The sequence below is a fragment of the Felis catus genome, chromosome E3 (assembly GCF_018350175.1).
Source record: "Felis catus isolate Fca126 chromosome E3, F.catus_Fca126_mat1.0, whole genome shotgun sequence".
NCBI lineage: Eukaryota > Metazoa > Chordata > Mammalia > Carnivora > Felidae > Felis > Felis catus.
In genome coordinates, this window is record NC_058383.1 from 38,612,150 (window position 1) to 38,638,088 (window position 25,939).

Consider the following 25,939-nt stretch of genomic DNA (forward strand, 5'->3'; position numbering starts at 1 on the left):
TTTTCCCATTTTTCCGTATGTGCAGATCGTTGATGCGAACAGCCACCTTCCACTATTCGCTTGAGCCATTTGCTGGAGAGCAAATGCCAAGCCTGCTCTGTGAAGGCTGCTAAAGTGGCTGCTGCTGCTGCTGCTTTTCTTCCCTCCCTCTCCTGGCCCCGTGGAAAACTGCCCAGGGGAAAAAAAAAACTTGAAAGTCCCCTTTTCTAGGTGTGGATTTGGGATTTACAGTGTTCTTCCATCGCCCTCTATTGGCAAAGACTAGCATCAAGTTGACTGGCGAAGTAGAAAGGTCTACAGGCTGTAGTATCGCAGCGGGTGACAAAACGTGTGTGTTGGGGGCTGAGAAACAAAAAACCGGCACATTCACCGTATATATTATCGGGCATTGCTGGCAGATGACAAGCCATTTGTATACGATTACATTGAAATTCATCACCCAGTAGCACTTCTTTTTCTAATTTTAGTTTATTTTTCTAGCTAGGAAGTATAATCTATAAATAATGAAAAAGTCAACATTCTCTTTCCAGAAAATTTATATTCATTTCCGGAATTTATAGTCATCATTTTCTCAGTCTTAGTCCAGAACCCTCGAAACAGTGTCAAAAATTGAGGACAGGGGCGCCTGGGCGGCTCAGTCGGTTAAGCGGCCGACTTCGGCTCAGGTCACGATCTCGCGATCCATGAGTTCGAGCCCCGCGTTGGGCTCTGTGCTGACAGCTCGGAGCCTGGAGCCTGTTTCGGATTCTGTGTCTCCCTCTCTCTCTGACCCTCCCCCGTTCATGCTCTGTCTCTGTCTGTCTCAAAAATAAATAAACGTTTAAAAAAATTAAAAAAAAAATTGAGGACAGTAGGCATCATTGTCTTGGTTAATAAACAGTTTTGTGATTTGTAACTGTCCATTGTTTGTCTCTGATATATATTCATGCTCATACTAAGGAGCATCTATTCTCATTTGCAGCAGAAAAGCTACTAGCTGTTCCCCAATATCTGTTTTCTCCCTCTATAGTAAGAATTTGGGGGGCACCTGGGGGGCTCGGTTTAGCCTCTGGCTTCGGTTCAGGTCATGATGTCACGGTTTGTTGAGTTCAAGCCCGTGTCTGGCTCTGAGCTGAGCCTGCCTCAGATTCTACCTCTCTCTCTCTCTGTCCCTCCCCCGCTCACACTCTGTTGTGGTCTCAAAAATGAACGTTAGAAAAAAATTAAACAATTTTTCAATGGGCACATGGCCGTTCAGAATAAGGAGTATACCTTCCCAGCCTCCCCTGCAGCTAAGTATGGCCATGTACTTAAACTGAAGGCAAGGAGATGTGAGAAGACATGATTTTTTATGTATCTTGTTCGAAAGGGATGGGTCATGTCTTCCTATTTTCTTTTCCCCAGCTGCTAGCACAAATTTAGACCTAAAGGCACAGGCCATGCCAATGAAAGTAACCCCCAGAGGTATCAAAGCAATAAGATGGATTCCCGTCTGGATTCCCGACGATTGTGGAACGCACCAAACTAGCCCTAGATTTATACCCAAGCAGTGACGTGAGAAAGAAATAGATCCGCGTTTAAGCCATTATTGCCTACTAAGAGGTTTTTTTTTTTTTCATTAAAAATAGATGATAAAGGAGCACCTGGGTGGCTCAGTCAGCTGAGTGTCTGACTTCGGCTAAAGTCTTGATCTCTCAAGTTGAAGCCCTGAGACGGGCCCTATTCTGACAGCTCGGAGCCTAGAGCCTGCTTCAGATTGTGTGTCTCCCTCTCTTTCTGCCCCCCACTCACACGCATGCGCGCGCAAACACCTCTCTCAAAGATAAACACACACCAAGAAAAATGTTAAAGAGATACAAATAAAAATATTTATTTTTATTATTTCCCCTATAGGATACTGGCTATTCAGAATTTCCATGTCTTCCTGCCTCAATTTTGACAGTTTTTACAATTTCTCTAGGAAATCATTCCTTTCATCTGCAATTTGTACATGGTATTCCCATTTGATAAAAAATGTTTAAATTAGCATGTATTGGGGCGCCTGGGGGCCTCAGTCGGTTAAGTGTCTGCCTCCAGTTCAGGTCACGATCTCACGGCTGGTGGTTTCAAGGCTGGCATCAGGTTCTCTGCTATCGGTGCACAGCCCACTTCGGATCCTGTCTCCCTCCCTCTCTGCCCCACCCCCACTTGCCTGCTGTCTTTCAAAAACATACATAAAAACATTTAAACATGAGCACGTATGGTTCAATGCTACTCCTTGTTTGGGGATGGTGAGAGGAGACTTTACTGGCGGTGAGATGAGACTCCTTGTTTTGGGATGGTGAGATGGGGGCCTGGGTCCCTGCTGGCTCTGCAGGCTAGGCCCGCCACACTCGTCCTGACGTAGGCTGCCTACCTCCAGCCCACCTGCGCATGTTATCGTGAGAAATACACTTACATCTTGGTTAAGATCCTGCTCTTTTGGATCCGTTATTTGTAGTTGAACTGAATCCTAACTGATTCACTACCTCCTAAGATTGTGAAAGGATCAAATAAGTAAGAGAATATATATGTAAGACCACTTAGCCCAGCACTAACTTTTAACACACAAGAAGTGCTCAGTAACGAGTGGTTTAGTCCCAGGGAGTTCAGCATCGCCAGGAACCTGTCACCTGGGCATGCCCACAGGAGTGTGGGGTACTTAAGAGGGTGCAGGATTTAGGCCCTCCAGGCCTTTTTTCCATTTTCTCCTTAAGATTTGAGCCAAACTTGTTCTGGTCAGTGGCCTGTGGGGACTGTAGTACTAATCTTCATGACTAGTCCAGAACTTTGTTAGTTGAGAAGAGAAAAACAGGTGCTCTAGGAGGTGACAGAGGTGCAGGCCACAGAGTGCTGTCTTTACAACCCAGGCAAGGGATCGTGTCTGACCACATGCCACAGGGCGGCCAGAGGAGGAAGGGTGAACGATCCTCATAACCTCCTTTCTCCACCCTCTGCCACACGCCAAGGAGAAACTTCAGACCACAGTCCTGGGCACGGTCACCTTCTAGCCTCCCCTCCTGCAGTCATCTCCTACCTTCCCTCCCAAGAGAGGTGTCATTTCAGTCTCTTCCTGGTGGCCGGGCCTTTATTCATTCTGTTTCCTGTGCATGAAGTTCTGCCCCCAAATCCTAGTAAAATGGCTTCTTGTCTTTTCCAAGTCTCAGTTTAGAACTTCCCTCCTTGAAGAGGCCCTTTCTGACAATCCGTTCCTAATCTTGTTTCACCCGTTCCTTTCTTTCTGATATTTGTCACTACTTGAAATTAATGTTTGTGTCACTTATCTGCATGTCGGTGTCCCTCACTAGACCGGAACCCCGAGAGGGCAAAGATCTTTTCTGGCCTTTTCACCGTTTATTCCTCAACGTTTAGCAAAGAACGTGGAACACTCGCATTCATTCCGTATCTGAAAAATGAATGAGTGAATGCAGCAAAGCCCCTATTTAACGTTTCCCCGCCCTTTACCTCCCTCCACACAGCACCCAGAGCCACCCCCACACCCCTCGCACTAGCCACCTCAGTCTCCCCGGCTCCCCCCGGAAGAGGACTGAGCTCTCCTTCCAGGCCGTTCGCGCCCCCGCGCCCGGCTCTCCCTGGCAGCACCGTCAAGCCCTGCTCCAAGGCTTGGAAGGTGCTAGAGCGCCGGCCGGCGGGAGGAGCGCAGGCGGCCACCGAGCTCCAGTGCAGGGGTCGTAGGTGCCTGCTGGGTTCGGGGTCCCGGAGTCTCCAGCCAGCAACGAGACGAGAGGACTGAGGGCGCCAAGCCGGAAGTGGCTCTGGCCCAGGCCCTCAGCCCTCTGTCCACGTCCAGTCTAGGACCGCAGGAGGCTTTGCATCTCGGTAAGCCCAGGCCGGCTGTGAAGTCTCGCGGGTTGGCGAAGCCGGTAATCCAGCACACGGTCGATGGACCCTTCTGAGCCCGACGCGTGGCAGAGAAAAAAAGGGAAATTGTCAAAGCGGAGATTTCCGGCCATTACCTGGCAATCTTGCGGCCCGGGGAGCGGAAGGGTGAGAGAGACGGTCGTGATTGGCCGGGTCCACCGGTGCCCGCCTCTTGCCCCGTCCAGACGTCTGATTGGCTAAGGGCAAGGGTGGGGGCGGGACATTCCGGAACCCATCCTCCTTGCTGTGAGGGCGCCCAGTGAGCTTGTCCCGCTTACGAGACCCTCGCACGCGTCCCGCCTCCCTACCCCGCGGAGTCACCCCAGCAAGGGAAGAAATGCCCCCAGACCGAGCTGGGCCCTGAGCCCCTTCGACCGGACTGGGCCTTGCCTTCGGGCCGCACAGGAAGCGGGTGGGGAACCCACACGGAATATTCCCCGCCTCCGCCCTCGCCCTTCTTTTGACCGCGCAGGCGCAGGTAAACGGTGAGCACCCAGGTGGGGCTCTCCCGAGCCGAACCGAGCAGCTGGGCGGTCAGGTGTGAGCAGAAGCCAGAAGGAAACAGGCCACATCCGAGCGGATTCCCAGAGACACGAAGGCCCTTCCCTGGCGTCCCCCCGCCTGGCCAGCTGCCTCTCCCCCACCAAATCACGAACACCCTTCGGCCTGACATTCTAGGCCCTTCCAAGATACCTCAGCTGCCTCTGCCGTCTTAGTTGCTCTTGTCAAATATCTAAATTGCCAAGTTCCACTCTTAAAATGTTCCCGACAGCTTTGTCCCAGAATGGTGGGCCTCTGGATGGGTCTCTAGGGAGAAGTGGACTGAGACCCACGGAGCCCTTGGTATCATGACCCTCCACATGGTGCTATGAAAAGGGGAAACAGTTTCTCCTGGAGAGCGTGGCGTCGGAGTCCCTCAGAGGCCAGAGTGAAGTCTTTAAATGAGCCTCTGGCTCACTCAACAGATCTGAGTGGTTCAAGTCCTGGCACACTGGTCATGAAGCCCCAGGAAGCAAATAAATATCCACTCTGTGCTAAGCTTGCACCAAGGGACCCACGCTCTCAATAGCATTGTAGTAAGTGTCTTTCCTGCCTCTCTCTCTCTCATCAGAAAACTCGTTCCTGGGAGCAGCAAGTCTGATTTATGGGTACAAGTCCCCCTTGCCCCTTACACTGAGCCAAGCGGAGAAATCCCATTTCTGACTGAGCGACCAGATCCCTGAAGACAAGCTGAACGGAGGAAACAGCTTTCCTTGTCGCCTTTTCAAGAAAGAGCCATCTAACTCAACCAGTCCCGTAGCAACCCAACCCTAGATCCCACGGAGACCTCCCAGACACAACCAAGTTCTGCCTGGGCCTCCGCTAGTCAGCAGCTTTCTGGCACGCCGCTGATTACCCACCTCCCACCCCACTTGCCATCTCCGGCTGGGTTCAGCACCCCTGAAGGTCAAGTTTACAGTCTGTCTTACTCTTTTTAGACAGCCCTACCTCGTAACATGCATTAGACAGTCAGTAGTTGTCAGGGTGCATGGAAAGAGGAGTATTCTTTACACAACAAAATTCCTGGACCTGAACCCCAGCTCACTGGTTGTTGGCTAAGTTATTGGATTTCTCTCTCAGCCTCAGTTTCCTCATCTACAGAACTGGGATGGAATCCACTGCTCAGAGTTATGGAATGTAGAAGTGACATACATACACGGCACTTGGTCTCACGCCTGGCAGGCAGCCGCTTAACTGGCAGCCATTACTATTCTCAGTCCAGTCTCCTGTCCAAGCTCCCCTAGAGCTTGATCCATGGAAGCAGGTGGAGCCTCAACAGCCTCCCTCAAGCAGATGTCCTCAAGGTCAGTTGATGACAGAAGTGAATGTTATCTTGGGAGCCGAGCTGCAAATCTTGGATAATAAGCGGCTGAGCCCATTCCTCCCCCGGGGGGGGGGGGGGGGGAATAAAGAATGGAAAATAGAAGCTACAGAGGTCAAAAACCAGAAGGCCAAGAGTAGAAGACCCAGGCAGAGGCAGATAGGGCAAATTATAAAAGACATGTACGAAGAGGCCAAGGAGGTGAAAAGTAGCAGAGGGAGCTGGCGGCAGCCTTTGAAGGCACCAGGAGGGCCAGTGGTCCCTGTTAAGGGAGGAATCCTCACTGGATTGCGGCTGGGCCCCAGTGGAAGCAGATGGAAAATGTTCAATCACAAAAAGGCTTCCGGTGCCTGAGACAGGAGACAGAGCACCAGACAAGGAACAGGAGCTTCCATGCTGGCTCAGCCCTGCTCCAGCTCCCAAAGAGAAGAGCCGGGGGAGGGTCCAGGGCTCAGCAGTCAATGTGCCCGGGACAAGAGTGATGGCAGCAGGAGCAGACCGCCCTGGCAGGGGGACCCACGGTCTCAGAAGTGGCTGGTTGGCTTCAGGTTTCTGGGCCCAGAAGCCTTTGCTTGTAGCCTTAGGGTCCTGATGCTTTGGAATGACCCCAAGCCAGGTCAAGGCTGGGGACGGGAGTACCCAAGCCCCACAACCAGGATTTCAGGGACGCCTCAGCCACGTTGGCGCCAACGTGGCTGACCCGGGAGCCCCGGGAGTCGGCGTCACCACCGGGGCCCCCACGAGACAGAGCATAGGCGGTGGCTGGAACTCCAAGGCCTTTAATTCGCAGCTAGCGTGCCTGCGCCTCGCCCCAGCTCCTCCCCACGGTCATGCCCCGCCCCCATGCCAGCACCTCCCTCTCCCTGCCCACACCCCCTCTCACGCAGCCCCCGCGGCGTCTCCCCCACGGCCACCCCCCCCCACCCCGCCCCCTAAGTGGGAGCCGGCGGGGGTGCCGCCAGGGCCCCCGCCGCCCCCAGCATCAGCACGGCCAGGGCCTTGGGCCCCGTGGTGTGGATCTTCTCGTGCCGGTGCAGGTTGGAGCGGCGGCTGAAGCTCTTGCCACAGAGCGGGCAGGAGTAGGGCCGGACGCCGCGGTGGGTGCGCTGGTGGGCGGTGAGGTGCGAGCTGTGGCTGAAGCTCTTGCCGCAGTCGAGGCAGTGGTAGGGCTTCTCGCCCGTGTGCGTGCGGTTGTGCGCGATGAGGTTGGAGCGCTGGCTGAAGCACTTGCCGCACTCGGGGCACGGGTAGGGCTTGACCCCGGTGTGCGTGCGCTGGTGGGTGACCAGGGCCGAGCTCTGCGTGAAGCACTTGCCGCAGATGGGGCACTTGTGGGGCTTGGCGCCCGTGTGGGTGCCCTGGTGGGTGACCAGGTCCGAGCGGCGGGTGAAGCGCTTGGCGCAGCGGTCGCACACGTAGGGCTTCTCGCCTGTGTGGATGCGCTGGTGCTGGATGAGCGTCGAGTGGTGGCTGAAGCTCTTCCAGCAGGACGGGCAGGTGTAGGGCTTCTCGCCCGTGTGGATGATCTGGTGCTGGATGAGGTGCGAGCTGCGGCCGAAGCGCTTGCCGCAGTCCGTGCAGGCGTAGGGCTTCTCGCCCGTGTGCGTGCGCCGGTGTGTCACCAGGTGCGAGTGCCAGCTGAAGCCCTTGCCGCACTGCTCGCACGTGTACGTCTTCTTGCCCGCGTCCCCGTCGGGGGCCAGGCCCTCCTCGCTGCCCTCGGGGGTGGCCGTCCGCCCCTCTCTGGGTTTCTCTGGGAGGCGGCCCTCCGGGGCTTTCGCCAGGCCGGCATCGGGCGGGGCCGGTTTCGCCGGCCTCTCGTCTGGGGGGCCCGGCTGCGCATCGTCTCTGGCTGCCCCTGAGCTCTGGCCGCTGGCCACCTGCTGCCCGCGCGGCAGGCCGTTCGCCTGCGCTCTCCCCACCCTGCTTCGGAAGGACTTCGCGTCCCGGAGGGCTGCCGGGGACGGGGCCGGCTCCTCCTTCCCCACCTCAATGGCTCCTGGAGAAAGAGGGTTTCCGGCAAGAGAGAGACTTTGGTGAGGGACCCAGCGGGACTCTGGAGATGGAGGTAAGAGCAGGGATCCTGGAAGTAAAAGCCACCCCCTGGAGAAGACGGGGAGCTGAAGGCCCTCCCCTGGAAGGGCCGTGTGCCTGAACCCCAGGGGAAACGGGGAGTCCAGGCTGAAGAGGGGCGCCTGGGAGTGACAGCAGTGACCCCACCGCCCCGCCCACCGGCCACCCCTGCACGCACCTGTCTTCTCCTCATCTCCCATCTGCCGGCAGGAGCCCGAGGCCTCACCCTTGCCCTGTCCTTGGGAGGCCCAGAAAGGTCTGCTGAAGGGAAACCCTGGCCGAAAAGAGACAAGAGATGCTGCGCTCAGTCACCAGGCGGCACAGCAGGGGACACCCCCTCCCCACCCCCACCTGCCAAGGACACAGCTCTGCACACGTGGGGTAAAACTAAGCGAGTTCAAACATCACTTGGGGTCAGGTGTCCACCCGTCTCTAGGAAGCAGGTTCTGGGGTAACTGCCAGACACGCTCCTCTCAGGGCTGAGCTGGGCCCCATCTAGTATCCCTGAACGAGCGCCAGGAGTAACGGGAGAGGGGGTGCGTGAGGCCGGCTGCCCATGACCCCCTTATGGCACACAGGCCCCCAGCAGCGGCCCGGCAATGTTTCCCGCTCCTGCACCTTCCCAGACCGTGAGCAGAAAGGGCTCCCGGGGGAGGGGCGGTGGGGGACAGGAAGCCAAGTGGGAGGGCCTGGGCGAGGAGGCCGGCTGTGGTGACCACCCAGAAGTCAGGGACCAAAGGCGAACTGGCCAAGTCTCCTGGGGCATGAGCCCGGGGATTCTGGTCAAGTCAGTAAGAGAGCGGAGGAGCCCAGCCTCCACGCCCTGACCCCAGCCCTGCACCGGGGAAGGAATGCGTTGGACCAACCAGTGGGTAGGGCATCCGTGAGGCTTGCCATGGGCTGCAAATGGGTGCTGGGTTCCCTGTGATCTCCCAGGACTTGCCTGGACCTGCCGGTCTGTGCCCCGGGCATGGTTAACAGTGGGTGGTGAGCAAGCCTGAGATAATTAAAGGACTGAGCTGCCCAGACCCGGAGGCCCACCATCAGAGTCAAGGGGGGGATTCCCAAGCCCCTAGCTCCACTGGACTAGCCAGTGTGCAACTGACGTGTACTGACAGACAGACAGACTGGATGAACGAAAGAACGAATGACAGTCAATGAACGGGTGCTCTGAGTTTTCCGTCCGACCTCGTAGAATTCCGTCAAGAAAACCAGAGTCTGAAAAAAGTGCTGGGACTTTACTTACCGTGAGAAAAACGTCCTCTCCAAGAGGACAGGCCCCTCGGGGTGGATGTGAGACAGCAAGGGGTCTGGGGGCCTGGAGAGAGGAGCTGACCGTGGCCCGCCCCACCCCCCGGCCAGCAGCTCCCAATGCGGAGCCCAGACACCGGTGTCCGCACAGACACCTCTCACACGGGGCTCGGAGGGGCAGGAAGCTGGAGCGGAGCGAGCACTTCCGAAGAGCCAGGAGCAGAACCCCCAGGTCAGTCCTGCCCCCCCCCCCCCGGAGCCGCTAGCCAGATGGGGCTACCTCAATTCAAGTTTGTGCTGATTGAAATAAATAAATAAATAAATAAATAAATAAATAAATAAATAAATAAATAAATAAATAAATAAATAAATAAATAAATAAAAAGTAGCTCCAGCCACATTTCTCGTGCTGAGCGGCCACATCTGGCCCGAGGGCTCGTGGCTACCACGTCAGCACAGCTGGAGCGCACGTCCTTCACCAGGAAGGTGCCGTGGAACGGCGCGGTCCAGAGGAGCGGTGAGAAGGACTTCGTGCCCTGGAAGGGGAGGAGGAGGTAAGGGAGGGAGGGCCCCACCTCGGGCACGACCCGGCCCTTACCCAAGGACAGCCCGTTCCTCTTCTGCAGGACGTCCCTGTAGAAGTTCTGCTGTGCGTGGTCCAGCCGCCCCCACTCCTCCCGGGAGAGGTACAGGGCCACGTCCTCGAAGGTCACCGGCATCTGCAACAACACAAAACGCCCACTCTCCAGGACACGCCAGGACCCCCCAGAGGGGCACCATGGCTCCAAGAGGAAGGCGACCCGGCTCCCGACCCGCTGCCCCGAGTGAGCCCCGCCCTCGCGTCTGCTGGTGAAGCAGGACGGCCGCCCGAGGGTGGCTTCGCGGGGGCAAGAACGAGGCGGCTGTGTACAACCCGGGAGACAGAAACAAGCGTCCCTTTTGGGCGCCGCAGCCGAAGCTCGGGGTCTCCACGCACGCTCCCCTGCAGCCCCCACCCTCCGGGCTGACGCTCGCATCCAGGGGACGATGTGGTTCCTCCACATCCCTCTGCTGTTCCTCCAGCCCTGGACTTGGACGGGGACACTCACCTGGGACCAGGCGGTGAGGAGCGCCGCAGCCATCTGCCGGTCTCTGGTCCTCCCCTCACGAGAGAGCACAGGGATCTGGGGGGAGGGGAGGGCTGAGAGAGGACAGAGGTGCTCAGGGCGGCCGCCTCGCCCCGCCTACCAGGGACACCCACCGCTGCCTCAGACTGCACCCCGACCTGACCCAGGAAGAGGGTCAGTAGCCTCTGTGCAGTCAGAGGCTCCGAGGCTGTGCGGGAGAGGCGTGTCGGGGGCAGGTGCGCACACGTGCAGGCCTCTCCGTGGCAGCAGAGCTCGTGCCCTCCCCGCCTCTGCACCAGACTCCACCTCTCCCCACAGCTGCCACCAAGAAGGGGCCCCTCTCCGCGCCCCTCTCCATCCCTTTCCTCACCTCCTCCGGGCAGGAAAAGAGCTTTGTCCTTAGAGCCCTGGCTTAGGGACACCCAGCCCTGCTCTCCTCGGGCCCCGGCCCCCTGCGATGCCCCCTCAGGCTGTGGCTCTTCCGGCTCCATCTTGATGTGGGGAGACTCCTGAGCAGCTCCCAAAGGCACCGTCTCCTCTGACTCAGAAAGCATTTCTTGACGAGGATGCCCATGACCTGGAACCTAGGAATGACAGCCCCCATCAGCACCCGGGCAGAGAATGGGAGACGCAGCCGAGCCCCACACCCGAGGGGCCTGGTAGCGGCCGACACCCAGGTGGCCAAACACACCCGAATGCAACTCACTGCTGGCCTTGCTTCCTTCTCCCGGCCCTGGGGCCCCGCACGTGCCTGGTTCGCCCCCACAAGGCCGGGACAGCACGGGAAGGAAGGGAGGCTTGAGGCCGGGCCAGGGGCGGGCTGGCCAGGTGCCCACAGAGCAGGTGTCTCCTCCCCGTTCCAGCCTCGTACCTCCCACAGCAGTGTGGACGGTTCCTCTTTCATGTTAGAGGACACCAAGTGCGGTGGGCTGAATGGCGTCCCCCAAATTTCACGTCTGCCTGGAACCTCACAATGTGACCTTATTTGGAAAAAAAAAGGTCTCTGCTGATGTAATCAGTAAAGGATCTTGAGATGAAATCATTCTGCATTTACACTGGGCCCTAGATCCAACGACCAGTGTCCCTAGAACGAATTCTAGTTGTTTTATGCCATCCAGACATAGGAAACGAACACACCCAGGCTCAGAGATCGACCATGGCCCAAGATTACAGAGCCTGTGAATTCTCAGCCAGCACTTGAACTCCGAGTGTATCTGATTCACAAGTCAGCCCCAGGGCCACCATTTCCTGAATATGACAGGGAGGTATCATGTGGCCCTGGGCCATTTCCAGCCTGACTCAATTCGGTCACGGAAGTTGGAGTTTTTTTTAGTTTGGAGAAACAAGTCCAAGGGTACCTCTAACTGTGCCGAGGCCTGTGCCCACCTTCGTCTGACAGAAGGAGACCTCCTCCCGGCTCACCCCTGCAGCACCACCCACCGCAGCTCGTCCAGGGTTCTCCAGGGTCCTCCTAACTCGTCCCTTCTTCACATCAACCTCGGGTGGGAAGGTCAGGCAACCGGGGCTTGATCCAGACCAGCCCCTCGCTCGCCGCTCAACCCTGAGTGGGCACCGCCTTCCCACAAACCTCAAGAGCTTTGGGAAAGTCACTTCCTTTGCACTGGGGGCTCCTGGTGAGGCCTTATCATCACCCACAGCACAGGGACTGGCCAGGCTTCTGCTGAGAACTCAGACTTCTCTCTCCACACCGCCCCCACGTCTGTGTATATCAGAGCCCCAAAGGGAAGACCCTCAGGCCAGGAGTTGGAGGGACTGGGAGCCACACAAGCCAGGCAGCCTCCAAAACTCAGCTACTCTGCCTCACACACAGATCCCCTGTGAGAAAGAGCTGCCTACTCTGGAACATTCTGGATAAACACAGAGCGGTGCCAGAAATAATTACTATAACTGTACTGTGCGAGTTGACAGAATCCAGCAGGAGAGAATGTCAGGGGCGTGCGAGGCCCAGTGGGTGTTACAAAGGCATCGTGGAAGCGAAAGCACGCAGTGTTGACACGTCTTTGTACCTTCTACTGTACGAAAGTGCGAGACGTAACGCAGATGGTCCCTGACTCTCAACGGCTCAACTTAACGAGCTTTCGACTTTATGATGGTACAGAAGCGGCACACATTGGGTAGAAACCACACTTCGAAGTCTGAATTTGCCCCTTTCCCTGGGCTAAGCGATGTGTACCACGGTCCTCGCTCAGGACGCCAGGCGGCAGGAGACATGGCTTCCGGTCAGCCGCGTGGTCACGAGCGTAAATGACCACAAACTGGTGGCCATTCTGTCTTCCTCCTTCAGCACGGTGTTCAGTACATCACGTGAGATACTCAGCACTAAATTACGAGATCGGCTTTGTGTTAGGTGGTTTTACCCAATGTAGGCTGCTCTGAGTGTTCTGAGCACGTTTAAGGTAGGTGAGATTAGGCTCTGATGCTCAGTAGAGCATGTATTAAATGCATTTTCCACTTAATAATATTTTCAGCTTACAGCGGGTTTATCAGGATGTAAGCCCATGGTGAGCTGAGGGAGATCTGCTCTTGATTTGTGCTTGTCCTTACACCTGCTCGTTGAGGCGATCCGTTTCTCTGATCTAGGTTCTGGTTGCTGTGGGTGTTGTTATTGCATATGTTACAATAACGGTCTGGATGAGACCGGTGGCAGCAGCAGGCAGGCACAGGGTATACATTTTATGGACGACACACCTGGTTCCCAGAAGCCAGGGGACTTGCCCAAGGTCACACACCTGGCTGCAGCTGACTCATATTCCTTTGATTCCAAGCTCAGGGGCCCAGGTCCTCCCGCAGGGTGTAATTACACACATGGGCAACAGGTACAGGAAGGAGACAAGGTGCTCAGACCCAGGGAGAGAGGAGATGGGGTGCTAGGCAGGAGGGAGCGGGGGGTAAACCGAGGCTCCCCCACGTGCGCTGGGCACAACCTCACCAGTAGGACCCCCACGCAGGCTCCCCGCTATTTCATGTAGCCTTTGGCCGACAGACTCCTGAACTCAGCAGGCAGAGCCGAGCAGCTCTCTGGCTGTCAATTCCCAGTGGAAGAACTTTCTCGTCATAGCACCAACTCCCCCCATCACCCCCATCCGCCCCAGTGAGTCTAAGTCTTCCACTGGCGTAGACACCCTACCTTGAAAACCCCCTCCTGCTCCAATCCCTTCCAGGGCATGCATCCCTCGCCCAGCGCCCCGTCCATACCTCTCGGGCTCTCTCCTTGTCCTGGGTAGCCTGGGCGGCTCTGCCGTCTGCAGACATTTCTGTCTCAGAGGTAGAAAGCACAGCTCCGTCGTTTCTCCTTCTTATTGGCCAAGCCCCCTCCAGCTTCTGGCCGGGAGCCTACCAGAGCAGAAATGTAAGTCAGCCATCGTCTCCTGGACACCTCCAAAGCACCCTGGAAATCCCCACGCAAGCCCAGACCCACGCTTGGTCCCAATCAGAAATAAAGCCTCCCCAGATGCCCTCTGGTGACCTCATTCTCTCTGGTGTCGTTTGGTCCCTCACTTGACAGAATGCTGTTTTGTATCATCCCCTTTGTCGCTGAAGCCAGAACTCTGCATCTCAGAGCAACCAGTTAGGGAAAGCCAGAGCTGACTCGGCATCTGGATCTCCTGTCATCAGGAGCCGAAAGGTCTGCAGAGACCGTACAGAACAGGTGCTGGGTGTGACCCCACCCCTCACAGCCGGCTCAGCTGAGGAATCTGGGCCCCCCTGTCTCCCAGACGCAGGGCACACACAGCCTGCGCTCAGCCTGACTCCGCCGCCTGGGATCCAGAAATTGAGCTGCCCGGTCTCAGCAGCCCTCCCTGCAGCGGTAACCACCCGACAGGGACAGGAGTCCATCCTGTTCCCGGGCCTGGATGGCCCACGTCCTTCCCCTTCCCGAACCTGGGTCCGGGCCCCCTTCTCTCCCCACCAGCCTGAAGCCTTCCACCTTTGACCCCGTCCCCTCCCACCAGCTGGCCACCCGCGTGGATCTCGGGATCCAGGCGCCCTCCCCAGCGCCCCTCTCACCGAAGTGGAGGCGGAGGGGGCACCTCGGGCGCTGGGGGCCCCCTCCCCCGGGAAGGGAGACTCCACAGCCTACACCGGGCCGGGGAGCCGGGTGGAGACTGGGATTAGGGACAACAGGAAGTCCCTCCCATATCCCGTTCCCCACACAGCTGCAGCCCTACAGGGTTCCCAGCTTCGAGCGTTCCGGGGCTGGGGTCCGGAGCTGGGCTGCACCTGCGCTAGGCAGGGACCTGAGTCCTAGATCTGCACTGCCAGCTGACGATCGCTTTACCTGGTACGTTCTTGTGCTACCAGTAGAGCGGGATGCGGAGATGGGAAAACAAATCCTGTGGAAGGACCAGATATTTGACGTTTCAAAGAAGGCACTGCGGCTGTCCTCACAGGAGTGAGGGCACTTTTCTGGTAGAGGGGCACGATGGTCCTTCACAACACACAGGGCCTCTGAAGGTCTTAGGGTCTCTCACGGTCCTGGATTTCACGTAAGGCGCCCAGGCTGGTGAGCAGGTCAGGTCGTCTGGGCTCTCCCCAAGACTGGCACGGAGTTCTCTCTCCCTCAGAGCAAACTTAGGAAATAGGCCCAGGAACTTTCCTCTCCACCACCCCCCACGCCATGCCCCACAGCTTGAAAAGATGTGGGACCAACCTGATTTTTCTAGATCTGCTCTCCCCCAGCTCCCTCTCAAGGCCAGGGAGAGCAGGGGTGAAAGGGTCTGACCCAGCCATATCGACAGGGGCCCGGACTGCACACCCCACCACTTAGTCTCTGTTTTCCATTTGGACCTGAGAACTAAGGCTCCCAAAATGGAGGACAGAGACTGCGCTTCGCTTTCTAGGGTGAAGAACCCATCTCCTCTCTGAGCAGGGCACATGGGTCAGAGGAAAGGAGTGGGGCCAGCTCTGGGGTCAGATTCCAGGAAACATTTCCATGCCCGTGGCCTGCGGCCATCAGAGTCCTCTGAGACGCGTCCTTTCGTCCAGGACCAGGCACAACTGGCCCCTGTACCAGCCTATAGGTGTGCTGTGGGCTCACAGGGGTTTAATTTCCTTAAAACTTTGTTTCTAACATTTAAAAATGATGGGTTGCCTGGGTGGCGCAGTCGGTTAAGCGTCCGACTTCAGCCAGGTCACGATCTCGCGGTCCGTGATGTTCGAGCCCCGCGTCGGGCTCTGGGCTGATGGCTCGGAGCCTGGAGCCTGTTTCCGATTCTGTGTCTCCTTCTCTCTCTCCCCCTCCCCCGTTCATGCTCTGTCTCTCTCTGTCCCAAAAATAAATAAACGTTGAAAAAAAATTTTTTTTAAAAATAAAAATGAGTAGAGTTCTCATAAAACCGATTTTCTTTTTTAAAATTTTTTTTTTCAACGTTTATTTATTTTTGGACAGAGAGAGACAGAGCATGAACGGGGGAGGGGGAGAGAGAGAGGGAGACACAGAATCGGAAACAGGCTCCAGGCTCCGAGCCATCAGCCCAGAGCCCGACGCGGGGCTCGAACTCCCGGACCGCGAGATCGTGACCTGGCTGAAGTCGGACGCCTAACCGACTGCGCCACCCAGGCGCCCCAAAACCGATTTTCTTGAAAACAAGCAGATCATTGGGCAACCCTGGACTCGTACTCCCCACCTTCAGGGCCTGCTCTCATGTGGCTGCATTTCATCTACACTTGCCTCCGCAGCATTTTGCATTTGCAACCCTGCTTTTGGAGTTAAGTGTGTTTTAGGACTCTGATCTATTCTACTGTCACTCTGATGAACAAAAAATGTTACCCCTGGGGTTTGTCTCTGGTCATTATTTCCAGGCATCTTAATCTTCAAGGTAAAGAGGGATGTGCGCAGTTGTAGCAAAAGTCAGGAGGATTTTCAAGCCAGGGGCCCCTGGGTGCCCCAGTCGGCTAAGCGTCTAACTTCGGCTCAGGTCATGATCTCGCAGTTTAGTTTGTGAGATAGAGCCCCGCCCTGGGCTATCTGCTGTCAGAGCGGAGCCTGCTTGGGATTCGCTCTCCCTCTCTTTCTGACCCTCCCCTTCCCGCACAAACATGCATTCTCTCTCTCTCAAAAATAAATAAACTTAAAAAAAATTACTATTTTCAAGCCAGCGAGCTATAAACTGGAAAGTGACAGGGGGCTGTGGAAAAGATGAACTATTCATTCTGTGAGTGTTTCTCCATCAACAAGGAGCATGACAAGCATCCGGAGTAAGGGAATTCACTCCTGAGGCCATGTCAGTGGCAGTTCCAAGAGTGCACTGAGTCCCAAAAATGTGGATACGTCTTGACTCTTGGGCAAATGTTTCTCTACCAGACAAAAGGGGCCACTTCAAGGACTCTGGGGAAGCCGAGCGGTTTGGATCCTACCACGGGATCGCCTAAACTGGACCAAATGAAGTCTCAACATTTATTTAACGGTTCGGAAAATATTTATTGAGCACCTACTATATGACAGACATTAGCCCCTTCTTGGACGGGAGAGGTAACGCTTCCACAGTCTAGGCTCTAGGACTGAGCAGGTCTAGGGGGAAGCAAATGTCATATTTGCTGTGTGGGAATTGAAGTCCCTAAAAGACTTCAGAAAAGCACCACGGAAAGGTGGGTCAATAAGCAAAGCAGAGATCAAAACTCTAAATGCCTCCAGCAAGCAGGCAGGACAGCATATGACGAGTGGCTTGGATGGAAGATGGCAGTCAGAGCCTCAAGAAATCATATTGTATTCAAAGGGGGCAGCTGGGGGCTCAGCATTGCCAAAGCTTAAAGGCTTTTTAAGAGAAGCCGAAAAAGAATTAGATTTCTATGTGAAATGTCCCAACTTTTAAATGTTCATGACTAAAATAAAAAATTTAAGAACTCTGTACAACCCCAGCAGAAAACACCTGCTGTCCAGCCCACAGGGCACCAGTCTAGAGATGTACTCACCTCAGAAGCCTGTCACAAGGATAACGACCATGGATGGAAGTGCTTATCTGAGCTTCAGACAGGGAGAACACTCAAGGAAGGCCAACTCCAATGACTGGCGGCTTCACTGAGCTTATGAAGAGGTCACCTTCAGCAAATAAATCATGATCGACCTTCAGAGATTGGCCTGAGAACTGACTCAGGTCTTACAAAAGCACTCAGAATAATAAAAACTAGAAAAAGAAATCATCTGAAGTAAGAAGAAAAACGTTTCCTTAAAGGGAAAAAACAACAACAAAAAAAAGCTTGTACTAATTAAGGCTGATAAGCCAGGCTGGAGATGGGGTAATGGCGAGATCAAGCCTTAGGAAGGAGAGAAGATGGGGGGGGGGGGGGGGGGGGCGGGGGGGGGGATAAAGGAACGTGAGAAAGGCCAAGAAAAACAGGAATCATCGAGTAAACAACACAGCAAATGTTAACCATTGAATAAGAAGAAAAGGAAAGCAGATAGGTGGGGCCCCAGGAGTAAAAATATTTTAAAGAAGAAAATAACGAAGACCCCCAGGGCCACTAAGAGCAGGGCGTGGGCGCTCACGCGGCCAGCGGCCCTCTCACCCCCGGAGGGGCGGCGTCACGCCCGTGACCCCGTTCCTGGACGCGAGGCGGCCTCACAGGCACTCGTCCCAACCTGCTGGAGGCCCAGGAGCCCCGCAGTCTGCGGAACACTGACGCCGGGAGCCCGTCGCCGAGGCAACGACGCCGCCCCGCCCACACGCCCACGGGACACACCTTTGATTGGCTGGTTCCCGGTGGCTCCGCCCATCATACTCCCCAGGGCTCCGCCCCGTCGCCTTACCTGCGCGCTCCCGTCCGCGCCCCCGAGGGACTGGCCTGCCGATGGGGGGAGGGTCACCCTGGTGCCGCCTGCCCCTGGCCGGTGTGCCCGCATTTCCCGTCCGGCTGCCCCATCCCAACTTCCGGTTTCCCGGCTCTCTGGCGGCGCCCGCCTCTGGGCACCGTGCGTGGGGACAGCCGGCGCGGTGAGGACCGCAGGGTGGACACACACTGCGGGGCGGGACACATACGGCGTCCCCTGTGGGGAAACTGAGGCTGTCTGCGCGCAGGCCCTTGCTGCTGACCCGCTCCCTGTGTGTGACACATAGCTCATTAAATATAAAAACACAAAGAAAACATGCAGCGCATTAGCACCAAACAACCATTCACCAAAGCAGGGGAAGCAGATTTCATTCGGTAACTGCTGACAGCAGGGAAAGAGCTGAGCTCCCTCCGATTTGTGCAGAGGTGACCGGGGTTTCCAAGGGAGACCGAGGGAGGGGGAGAACAGGGCTCACTAGAGTCAGAGAAGTGAACAATCACAAAGAGCAGGCCAGCGTGGGTGCGACTAGGCCAGGCGTGTCCGCTGGCAGGTATGGAAGTCAGGAGTCTGGTATTTACAGCCCTTCGTCCTATGGCAGTCTCCCCCCCCCCTCACTTCCCAGCCCTCAGACTCCCTCCTCTGCGTGCCACGTGGTCCCTGCTCAGAATCTTTTACATTCTTTTTACTTCACTTTGTACGAATAAAATGTAGAGCTTCCATTTGTTTTTACTTTATCTCATCCTTTTAAAAATTCCATTTTTGTGAATGCTTTGTTTTATTTATTTAAATTTCAAATCCAACTTAGTGAACATAGAGTGTAATAACGATTTCAGGAACAGACTTTAGTGATTCATCACTTACATGTAACACCCAGTGCTCATCCCAACACGTGTCCTCCTTAATGCCCCTCACCCATCCAGCCCATCCCCCCACCCAACACCCCGCCAGCAACCCTCAGTTTGCTCTCTGTATTTAAGAGCCTCTTATGCTTTACGTCCCTCTGTTTTTATCTTATTTTTGCTTCCTTCCCTTATGTTCTTCTGTTTTGTATCTTAAATTCCACCTATGAGTGAAATCACGTATTTGTCTTTCTCTGACTCATTTCGCTTAGCATAATACACTCTAGCTCCATCCATATTGTTGCAAATGGCAAGATTTCATTCTTTTTGACTGCCGAGTAATATTCCTTTGGATGTATACACCACATCTTCTTTATCCATTTGTCAGTCCATGGACATTTGAGCTCTTTCCATACTTTGGCTATTGTCGATAGTGCTGGTGTAAACATTGGGGTCCATGTACCCCTTCGAATAAGCACTCCTGTATCCTTTGGATAAATACCTAGTAGTACAATTGCTGGGTCACAGGGTAGTTCTATTTTTCATTTTTTGAGGAGCCTCCATACTGTTTTTCAGAGTGGCTGCACCAGTTTGCGTTCCCACCAGCAGTGCAAAACGGGTCCTCTTTCTCCACATCCTTGCCAACGTCTGTTGTTGCCTAAGTTATTCATTTTAGCCATCTGACAGGTGTGACGTCGAATCTCATTATGGTTTTGATTTGTATTTCCCAGATGATGAGCGATGTTGAGCATTTTTTCGTGTCTCTTGGCCATCTGGATGTCTTCTTTGCAAAAGTGTCTATTCATGTCTTTTGCCCATTTCTTCACTGGGTTATTTGTTTTTTTTGGGTATTGAGTTGGATAATTTCTTTACAGATTTTGGATACTAACCCTTTATCTGATATGTTGTTTGCAAATCTCGTCTCCCATTCTGTCGGTTGCCTTTGAGTTTTGCTGATTGTTTCCTTCACTGTGCAGAAGCTTTTTTATCTTGATGAGGTCCCAATGGTTCACTTTTGCTTTTGTTTCCCTTGCCTCCAGAGACGTGTTGAGTAAGAAGTTGCTACAGCCGAGGTCAAAGAGATTGTTGCCTGTTTTCTCCTCTAAGATGTTGATGGCTTCCTGTCTTATGTTTAGGTCTTTCATCCATTTTGAGTTTATTTTTGTGTATGGTGTAAGGAAGTGGTCCAGGTTCATTCTTCTGCATGTTGCTGTCCAGTTATCCCAACACCATTTGCTGAAGAGACTTTCTTTATTCCATTGGATATTCTGTCTGCTCTGTCAAAGATTAGTTGTCTATACATTTGTGGGTCCATTTCTGGGTTCTCTATTCTGTTCCATTGATCTGTGTGTCTGTGTTTGTGCCACTACCGTACTGTCTTGATGATTACAGTTTTGCCATACAGTTTGAAGTCCGGAATTGTGATGCCTCCAGCTTTGGTTTTCCTTTTCAGGATTGCTTTGGCTATTTGGGGTCTTTTCTGATTCCATAAAATTTTAGGATTATTTGTTCTAGATCTGTGAAGCATGCTGGTGTTATTTTGATAGGGATTGCTTGTGAATGCTTTATAATGTAGGGGGGAAAATCAGCTAATGATAAGAATCAGGGCCCTTGGAAAAATGGCTGGTCCTAGCACCAGAGCAAGAAATACACAAGATGAATCTATAGATGGTGGGAGGGGAAACCGGACAGGCTCTCTAGAAGTGGCAGAATATTCTAAAGCTGAAATCTACATATGCTGTGACAGAGCGATTCACTCCTGGGTAGAACCCAGCAGTAACTCACATTTATGGTCACCAGAGACATGTAACTCCAAACCAAAACCCACCAACTGTCTAGCCACAGTAGGATGAACAAATAATGCACCAGGAAATACCGTTCAGGGAAAAAGCAAAAACATGGATTGAGTCTCCCACTGTGGAGTAAGGCCAGATGAATAATTCCTTGGGGCACCTGGCTGGCTCAGTTGGTAGAGAAAATGTTGTAGGGTCAATGCGACTCTTGATCTGAAGGTTGTGAGTTCGAGCCACGTGTTGGGTGTAGAAATTGCTGAGAAATAAAATCTTAAAAGAAAAAACTTCTTATTGTGTGACTTCATTTACATGAACTTCAAAACCAGACCAGACAAACCTGCTGTGGTGGGAAGTCAAGATGATGATTATGGGGGAGGGAAGTGGCCAGGAGGGCTGCAATGCGAGGGCTGTTTTCACCTGATGCAAACTCATGACACTCTACATTTTTGGTTTGGGTACATTTCTGTATGTTACACCTAAAATTTTTCTTTAAAATAAAAAAAACAAAAACAAAAAACGGGAAAATGGGTGCCTGGCTGGCTTAGTCAGTGAAACATGCAGCTCTTGATCTTGAGGTTGTGAGTTCAAGCCCCAGCATGGGTGTGGAGATTACTTAAAAACAAAATTATAAATAGGGGCACATGGGTGGCTCAGTTGGCTGAATATCCAACTTCGGCTCAGGTCGTGATCTCATGGTTCATGAGTTCAAGCCCCACATTGGGCTCATTCCTGTCAGCGCACAGCCTGCTTCAGAGCCTCTGTCCTCCTCCCTTTCTGCCCCTCCCTGACTCAATATAAATAAGCATTAAAAAATTAAAAAATAAAATCAGGGCACCTGGGTGCCCTGAGCCACCTAGGTGGCTCAGTCGGTTGAGCATCTATCTCTTGATTTCCACTCAGGTCATGATCTCGCAGTTCCTGGGTTCGAGACCACACTGGGCTCTGTGCTGACAGTGCAAAGCCTTCTTGGGATGCTCTCTCTCCCTCTCTCTCTGCCCCTCCCCTGCTCGAGTCAGCTATCAAAATAAATAAATGAACCTAAAAAAAAATGTAAATGAGGGGCGCCTGGGTGGCTCAGTCAGTGAAGCATCCGACTTCAGCTCAGGTCATGATCTCCCTGCCGCCCCCCCCACCCCCGACCCTGCTCCTGACCCAGTTTGTGAGTTTGAGCCCCGTGTCAGGCTCTGTGCTGACAGTTCAGAGCCTGGAGCCTGCTTTGGATCCTGTGTCTCCCTCCCTCTCTCTGCCCCTTCCTCCACTCATGCTCTGTCTGTCTCTGTAAAAAATAAATATATGTTAAACAAAAAAAAAGTAAATGAAGCGAAACCAGTTAGGCCATTGCTATGGTCCAGGCAAGTGACAATGGAGGCTTGGACTCAGATGACAGCAGCAGAAGTCAAGAAACGGGCAGATTTGGAAAACGTACGGAACTCGGCGACTGATGAGATGTAGGATGAGGTAACTCAAGGGGATCCGGGATAAATCCCAATTCCTGGCTTGCGTGACTGAATGGACTGTACTACATTTACCGAAACAGAGAATAACAGAAACAGAGATCTGATGTGAAAGACTCATCGGATCCACATTTAGTGAGGACACAGCGGAGCATGACAACAAAGCCACTGTCGTGGAGCTTGCGTTTCAGTGGCCGTGTGAGTTTGGCTTTGAAAATGAAGACTTTGGGGGCATTTATGAGACACCCAAAGAGTTGAGAAATAAAATATAAATACAAGGATATTGGCATTGAGAATGGTTATTGAGGCCACAGTGGCTACGAAACCAAAAAGGGGGGTATATTAGTTATTTATTGCTGTGTAACAAATGATCCCCAAACATGGCATCTCAAAATAAATACTTATCATCCCATGGTTTCCGTACCCTACAGGGCTTAACTGGGTGCCTCTAGCTACAGGTCAATAGCTATGGTCAACTTGTCTGCTTGACTGTGGGGAGAGGGTCCAAGGTGACTGGCCTTGGTCCCTCACCACAAGGGCCTCTCCTCAGACATGGCTCCCCCAGGGTAAGCAAGCAAGAGATTGAGAGAGCGCGCATCTGAGGGCCCCCAAGACGAAGCCACAGTCTGTTTACAACAGAATCTCAGAAGTGACACCCCTCCCTCCTGCTGGATTCGGTGTCTTAGAAGTGAATCACTAAATCCAGCCCCCCTCCCCCCACCCCCACACAGGCAGTGGATTACACAGGGGTGGGTCAGAGCAGACCCAAGGTCACCGGAGGCCCCCAGGCCGGAGCCGTGCAGAGTGCCAATATTTAACGCTCGGGCAAAGAAAGCGAAGCTGGTGAAGAAGGCTGAGAGGAGACAACGGGAGAAACAGGGAAAACAGAAGATAGAAGATAGGTAAAAAGGAAGGAAGACAGAAGATCAAATCCACTGAGCGGTCAACTGGGAACCAGTGACCCGCTGAGACACGCTGTGTGGCTGACAGTCCCGTGAGGGGACAGACAAGAGCCAAGCAGACAGAAAAGCAGCAAGTGAATCACAGTCTGTGGCAGGTGCTGGGACGGGAACAGAGCGCGCTGGGAGGGGACACTTTAACAAGGGTGGTTTCCACGAGGAGACGGCTATTGAAGATTGAAGAGGAGGTCTTTGCTGAGGGTCACACTGAGCTGCGAGGTGCTTCGGGGGTGTCTTTAGGACTCAGCACCACGGCAGAAGACATCAAGACCAAAGTCAAGAACGACCAGACCGCCCCTTTTGACAGCCGCTTCCCCAGCCAGAGCCAGACCCGGAACTCCTGGCAAAACTACCTAGACTTCCACCGCTGTGAGAAGGCGATGACTGCTAAAGGGGGTGAGGTCTCCGTGTGCGAATGGTACCGGCGTGTGTACAAGTCCCTCTGCCCCATGTCCTGGGTGGCAGCCTGGGACGACCGCCGGGCGGAAGGCACGTTTCCCGGGAAGATCTGAACTGGCTCCCCGCAGCTCTCGTCTGTATTCCATCCTTCTCCTAGGGCAGTGAAGGGGGGACCTGGGTACCTGGTGATCCCCACCCTGGGATCCTGAAGCATGGCTTAACTAATCATAAATACTCATTGGAAAAGTTAAAAAAAAGAAAGAAAGAAAAAGATTGAAGAGAAGCGGACAAAGGACGAGGGTGAGAGCCTCCTTTCCAGGCCAGCATGGCGAGGTGGGATCGAGCTGGTGTGTCCAGAAACAGAAAGGCAAAGAAAAAGAGGGCAGAGGATGTGACCATGGTAAGAAGAGGTTTTAACAGTCATCTTTCCCAGAGCTGGAGAAGGATTTTCCCCTTTGCCCTCAATTATTCTAACTGGAGGAATCCTACAGAAATAGAAAATACAGGAAAACGTGTCTTTCTTCTGCAAGCTCTCTCTCTCTCTTTTTAATGGTTATTTATTTAGTTTTGAGAGAGAGCAAGCGAGTGGGGGAAGGGCAGAGAGAGAGCGGGAAATAGGATCCCAAGCAGGTTCTGTGCGGTCAGCGCAGAGCCCGACATGGGGCTCGAACCCACAAACCGTGAGATCATGACCTGAGTGAGCCAAACGCCAGAAGCAGATGCTCAACCGACTGAGACACCCAGGCGCCCCTGAAATCTCTTAAAAGATGAGAGAGGAAGGTTCCATCAGTCAGGCGCTCTTACTGGCCTGGCTGATACTAGACCTGAAGTCTTTTTCACATTTAATAAGAAAAGTTGTACACCTGAAACTGATTATAACACTGTGTGTTAACTATGTTGGAATTAAAATTTAAAAACGTAGTTAAAAAATAATTATTAGCGGCATCTGGGTGGCTCAGTCGGCTGAGCCTCTGACTTCAGCTCAGGTCATGATCTCCCCATTCGTGAGTTTGAGCCCCGCATCAGGCTTGCTGCTGTCAGCTTGTCAGTGAAGAGCCTTCCTGGGATCCTCTGACACCCCCCCCCCCGCCCCGTCCCTGCCCCTCTCCAACTTGTGCTCTCCCCTCTCCAAAAAATAAATATTTTTTTAAAAATGTAATTTGGCGTGAACTTTAAAAAATTCTAAGGTAACAACTAGAATAGTTTATGTGTGCATTTTCAAGATAATTTTAGGAGATATTGAAATATACCCCAAATAGGTAGATTTTCATTAAAAATCTCTCTTTTGGAGGTTTATCACTAAGTGGAAATAAATAACAACTCAGCAATTTCACAAGAATTTTCGTCTATTACTGAGTAATGCTGGGAGAGGGGAGTGTAAGGGACTTCAACGTTCAATAAGCCCTTTTTTTTTCCTGCAAAGTAACTTTAGTTCATGAGAGGAGTCCAAGGAATCCCAGCTTTGGTGACCCGGCGTTGCCCAGACTGTAAGCCTCATGGGGGCAGCACTTGTCTGTTTAACTCGGCACTGGGTCCCTGGGGTCAGGGACAGTACCAGACACAGGAGGGAAGCAAACATTTCCCGCAGGAATGAATGAATGAATGAATGAATGAATGAATGAATGAATGAAATGGTGCACAACCGCGATGGGCCAGCAACAAACAGGATTGTTAGCCAAGCCCATGCTCGGCCACAGGTTTAGAAATGGAGCTGGTCTCCACCTCTCTGACATATTTCCAGGAGAGGTAGCGTGTCTGAGTCGGAGGCCTGAAAGTCAGTGCTAACAGCGAAACCCGAGCCTTCCGGCTGAGCCAGTTCCCCAGGCCCTCCCTGCGCGCCCCGATCCTTACCTGTGGAGGCCACGTTCTAGCAGTTCTTCCCAATCATATCCATACAGGCCCGGTTGTCCCCACACCCAGGGCTCAGACATGGCCACGTCCTCGAAAGCCACAGCCACGGGGAAGCAGGTCAGTCTTGGGGGAAGGGACAAGTCAGGGACGGCCGGGAGGGGTCCAGATCTGGGTGTGGGAGGCGCCTCCGCCCGGGGGTTGGCTTTTGTGGCCCCTGCCCAGGAGGTGGAGTTTCTAGGCTCCTCCCTGGGGTGGGGTTTCCCGACCTCTCCCAGGAGGTGGGCGGTGGTGGAGCTCTCGGCCCCGCCTAGGAGGTGGAGTTTCTAGGCTCCTCCCTGGGGCGGGGTTTACCGACCTCGCTCAGGCGGTGGGCTGCGGTGGGGCTACCGGGGCTGGGCGCCTGCACACTCTGCGTGCTGTGGGTCTCGCGGGCCGCCTCCTAAGCCATTTCGTCTGTTTGGACACGTGCCAGCTCTGGGCCAGGTGTGGAGGACGCGGAGCAGATAAGGGAAACACCACTTGTCGAGAGGGAGCTTGTAGTCCAGTGAGGCCCACACTAGACCGTGAAAATAAAGGAACAAGATTAATCCCAGGTGCTAAGTGCAGGAAGACAACCACCTGGCTGAGGAGCCAGAGAGAGCTCAGGTGTCCCCGGGTCCCCAAAACAGGGCACCGCGAGAGTGCC

General features: G+C 53.9%; 2 protein-coding genes and 1 long non-coding RNA gene across 9 annotated transcripts; 1 reads left to right on the forward strand and 2 right to left on the reverse strand.

Annotated features, from left to right (window-relative positions):
- Positions 1-1,824: 1,824 nt before the first annotated feature.
- On the reverse strand, positions 1,825-6,613 carry LOC123382491. The gene is made up of 2 exons (XR_006590925.1): positions 3,514-6,613; positions 1,825-3,403 (listed from the first exon to the last, which is right to left on the reverse strand). It is a non-coding gene; the product is annotated as an uncharacterized LOC123382491 (long non-coding RNA).
- A 22-nt stretch (positions 6,614-6,635) lies between these two features.
- Positions 6,636-25,453, reverse strand: ZNF205 (zinc finger protein 205). Of its 7 annotated transcripts, XM_045047389.1 has the most exons (10): positions 17,104-17,449; positions 14,471-14,525; positions 13,387-13,524; positions 12,665-12,781; positions 11,042-11,150; positions 10,541-10,754; positions 10,153-10,244; positions 9,663-9,783; positions 7,992-8,087; positions 6,636-7,739 (listed from the first exon to the last, which is right to left on the reverse strand). In XM_045047389.1, exons 5-10 carry the CDS (start codon positions 11,072-11,074, stop codon positions 6,673-6,675), a joined length of 1,623 nt encoding a protein of 540 aa, XP_044903324.1. In that variant the 5' UTR covers positions 11,075-11,150; positions 12,665-12,781; positions 13,387-13,524; positions 14,471-14,525; positions 17,104-17,449; the 3' UTR covers positions 6,636-6,672. The 7 variants fall into 7 exon arrangements, with proteins under 7 accessions (XP_044903324.1, XP_044903323.1, XP_023102050.2 ...); XM_045047388.1 differs by lacking the exon at positions 12,665-12,781; XM_023246282.2 differs by lacking the exons at positions 11,042-11,150; positions 12,665-12,781; positions 17,104-17,449 and adding an exon at positions 25,255-25,453.
- On the forward strand, positions 23,007-23,516 carry LOC111559153 (cytochrome c oxidase subunit 6B1-like; the record flags this gene model as incomplete). The annotated part of the gene is made up of 1 exon (XM_023249716.2): positions 23,007-23,516. A coding segment is annotated over one exon (510 nt), but the record flags the coding sequence as incomplete, so codon positions are not given.
- Positions 25,454-25,939: the final 486 nt, after the last annotated feature.

What these genes read in the sequence shown, in the direction of transcription:
- ZNF205 (XM_023246282.2), bottom strand. Translation starts at nt 25,334, where the DNA reads ATGTCTGAGCCCTGGGTGTGGGGACAACCGGGCCTGTATGGATATGAT. An exon ending in TCTTTTCCTGCCCGGAGGAG is followed by an intron (nt 10,245 to 10,540) that starts GTGAGGAAAGGG and finishes GTCCTCTCTCAG; the next exon opens with CCCTCCCCTCCCCCCAGATC. An exon ending in TCCTCACCGCCTGGTCCCAG is followed by an intron (nt 9,784 to 10,152) that starts GTGAGTGTCCCC and finishes GTGTTGTTGCAG; the next exon opens with ATGCCGGTGACCTTCGAGGA.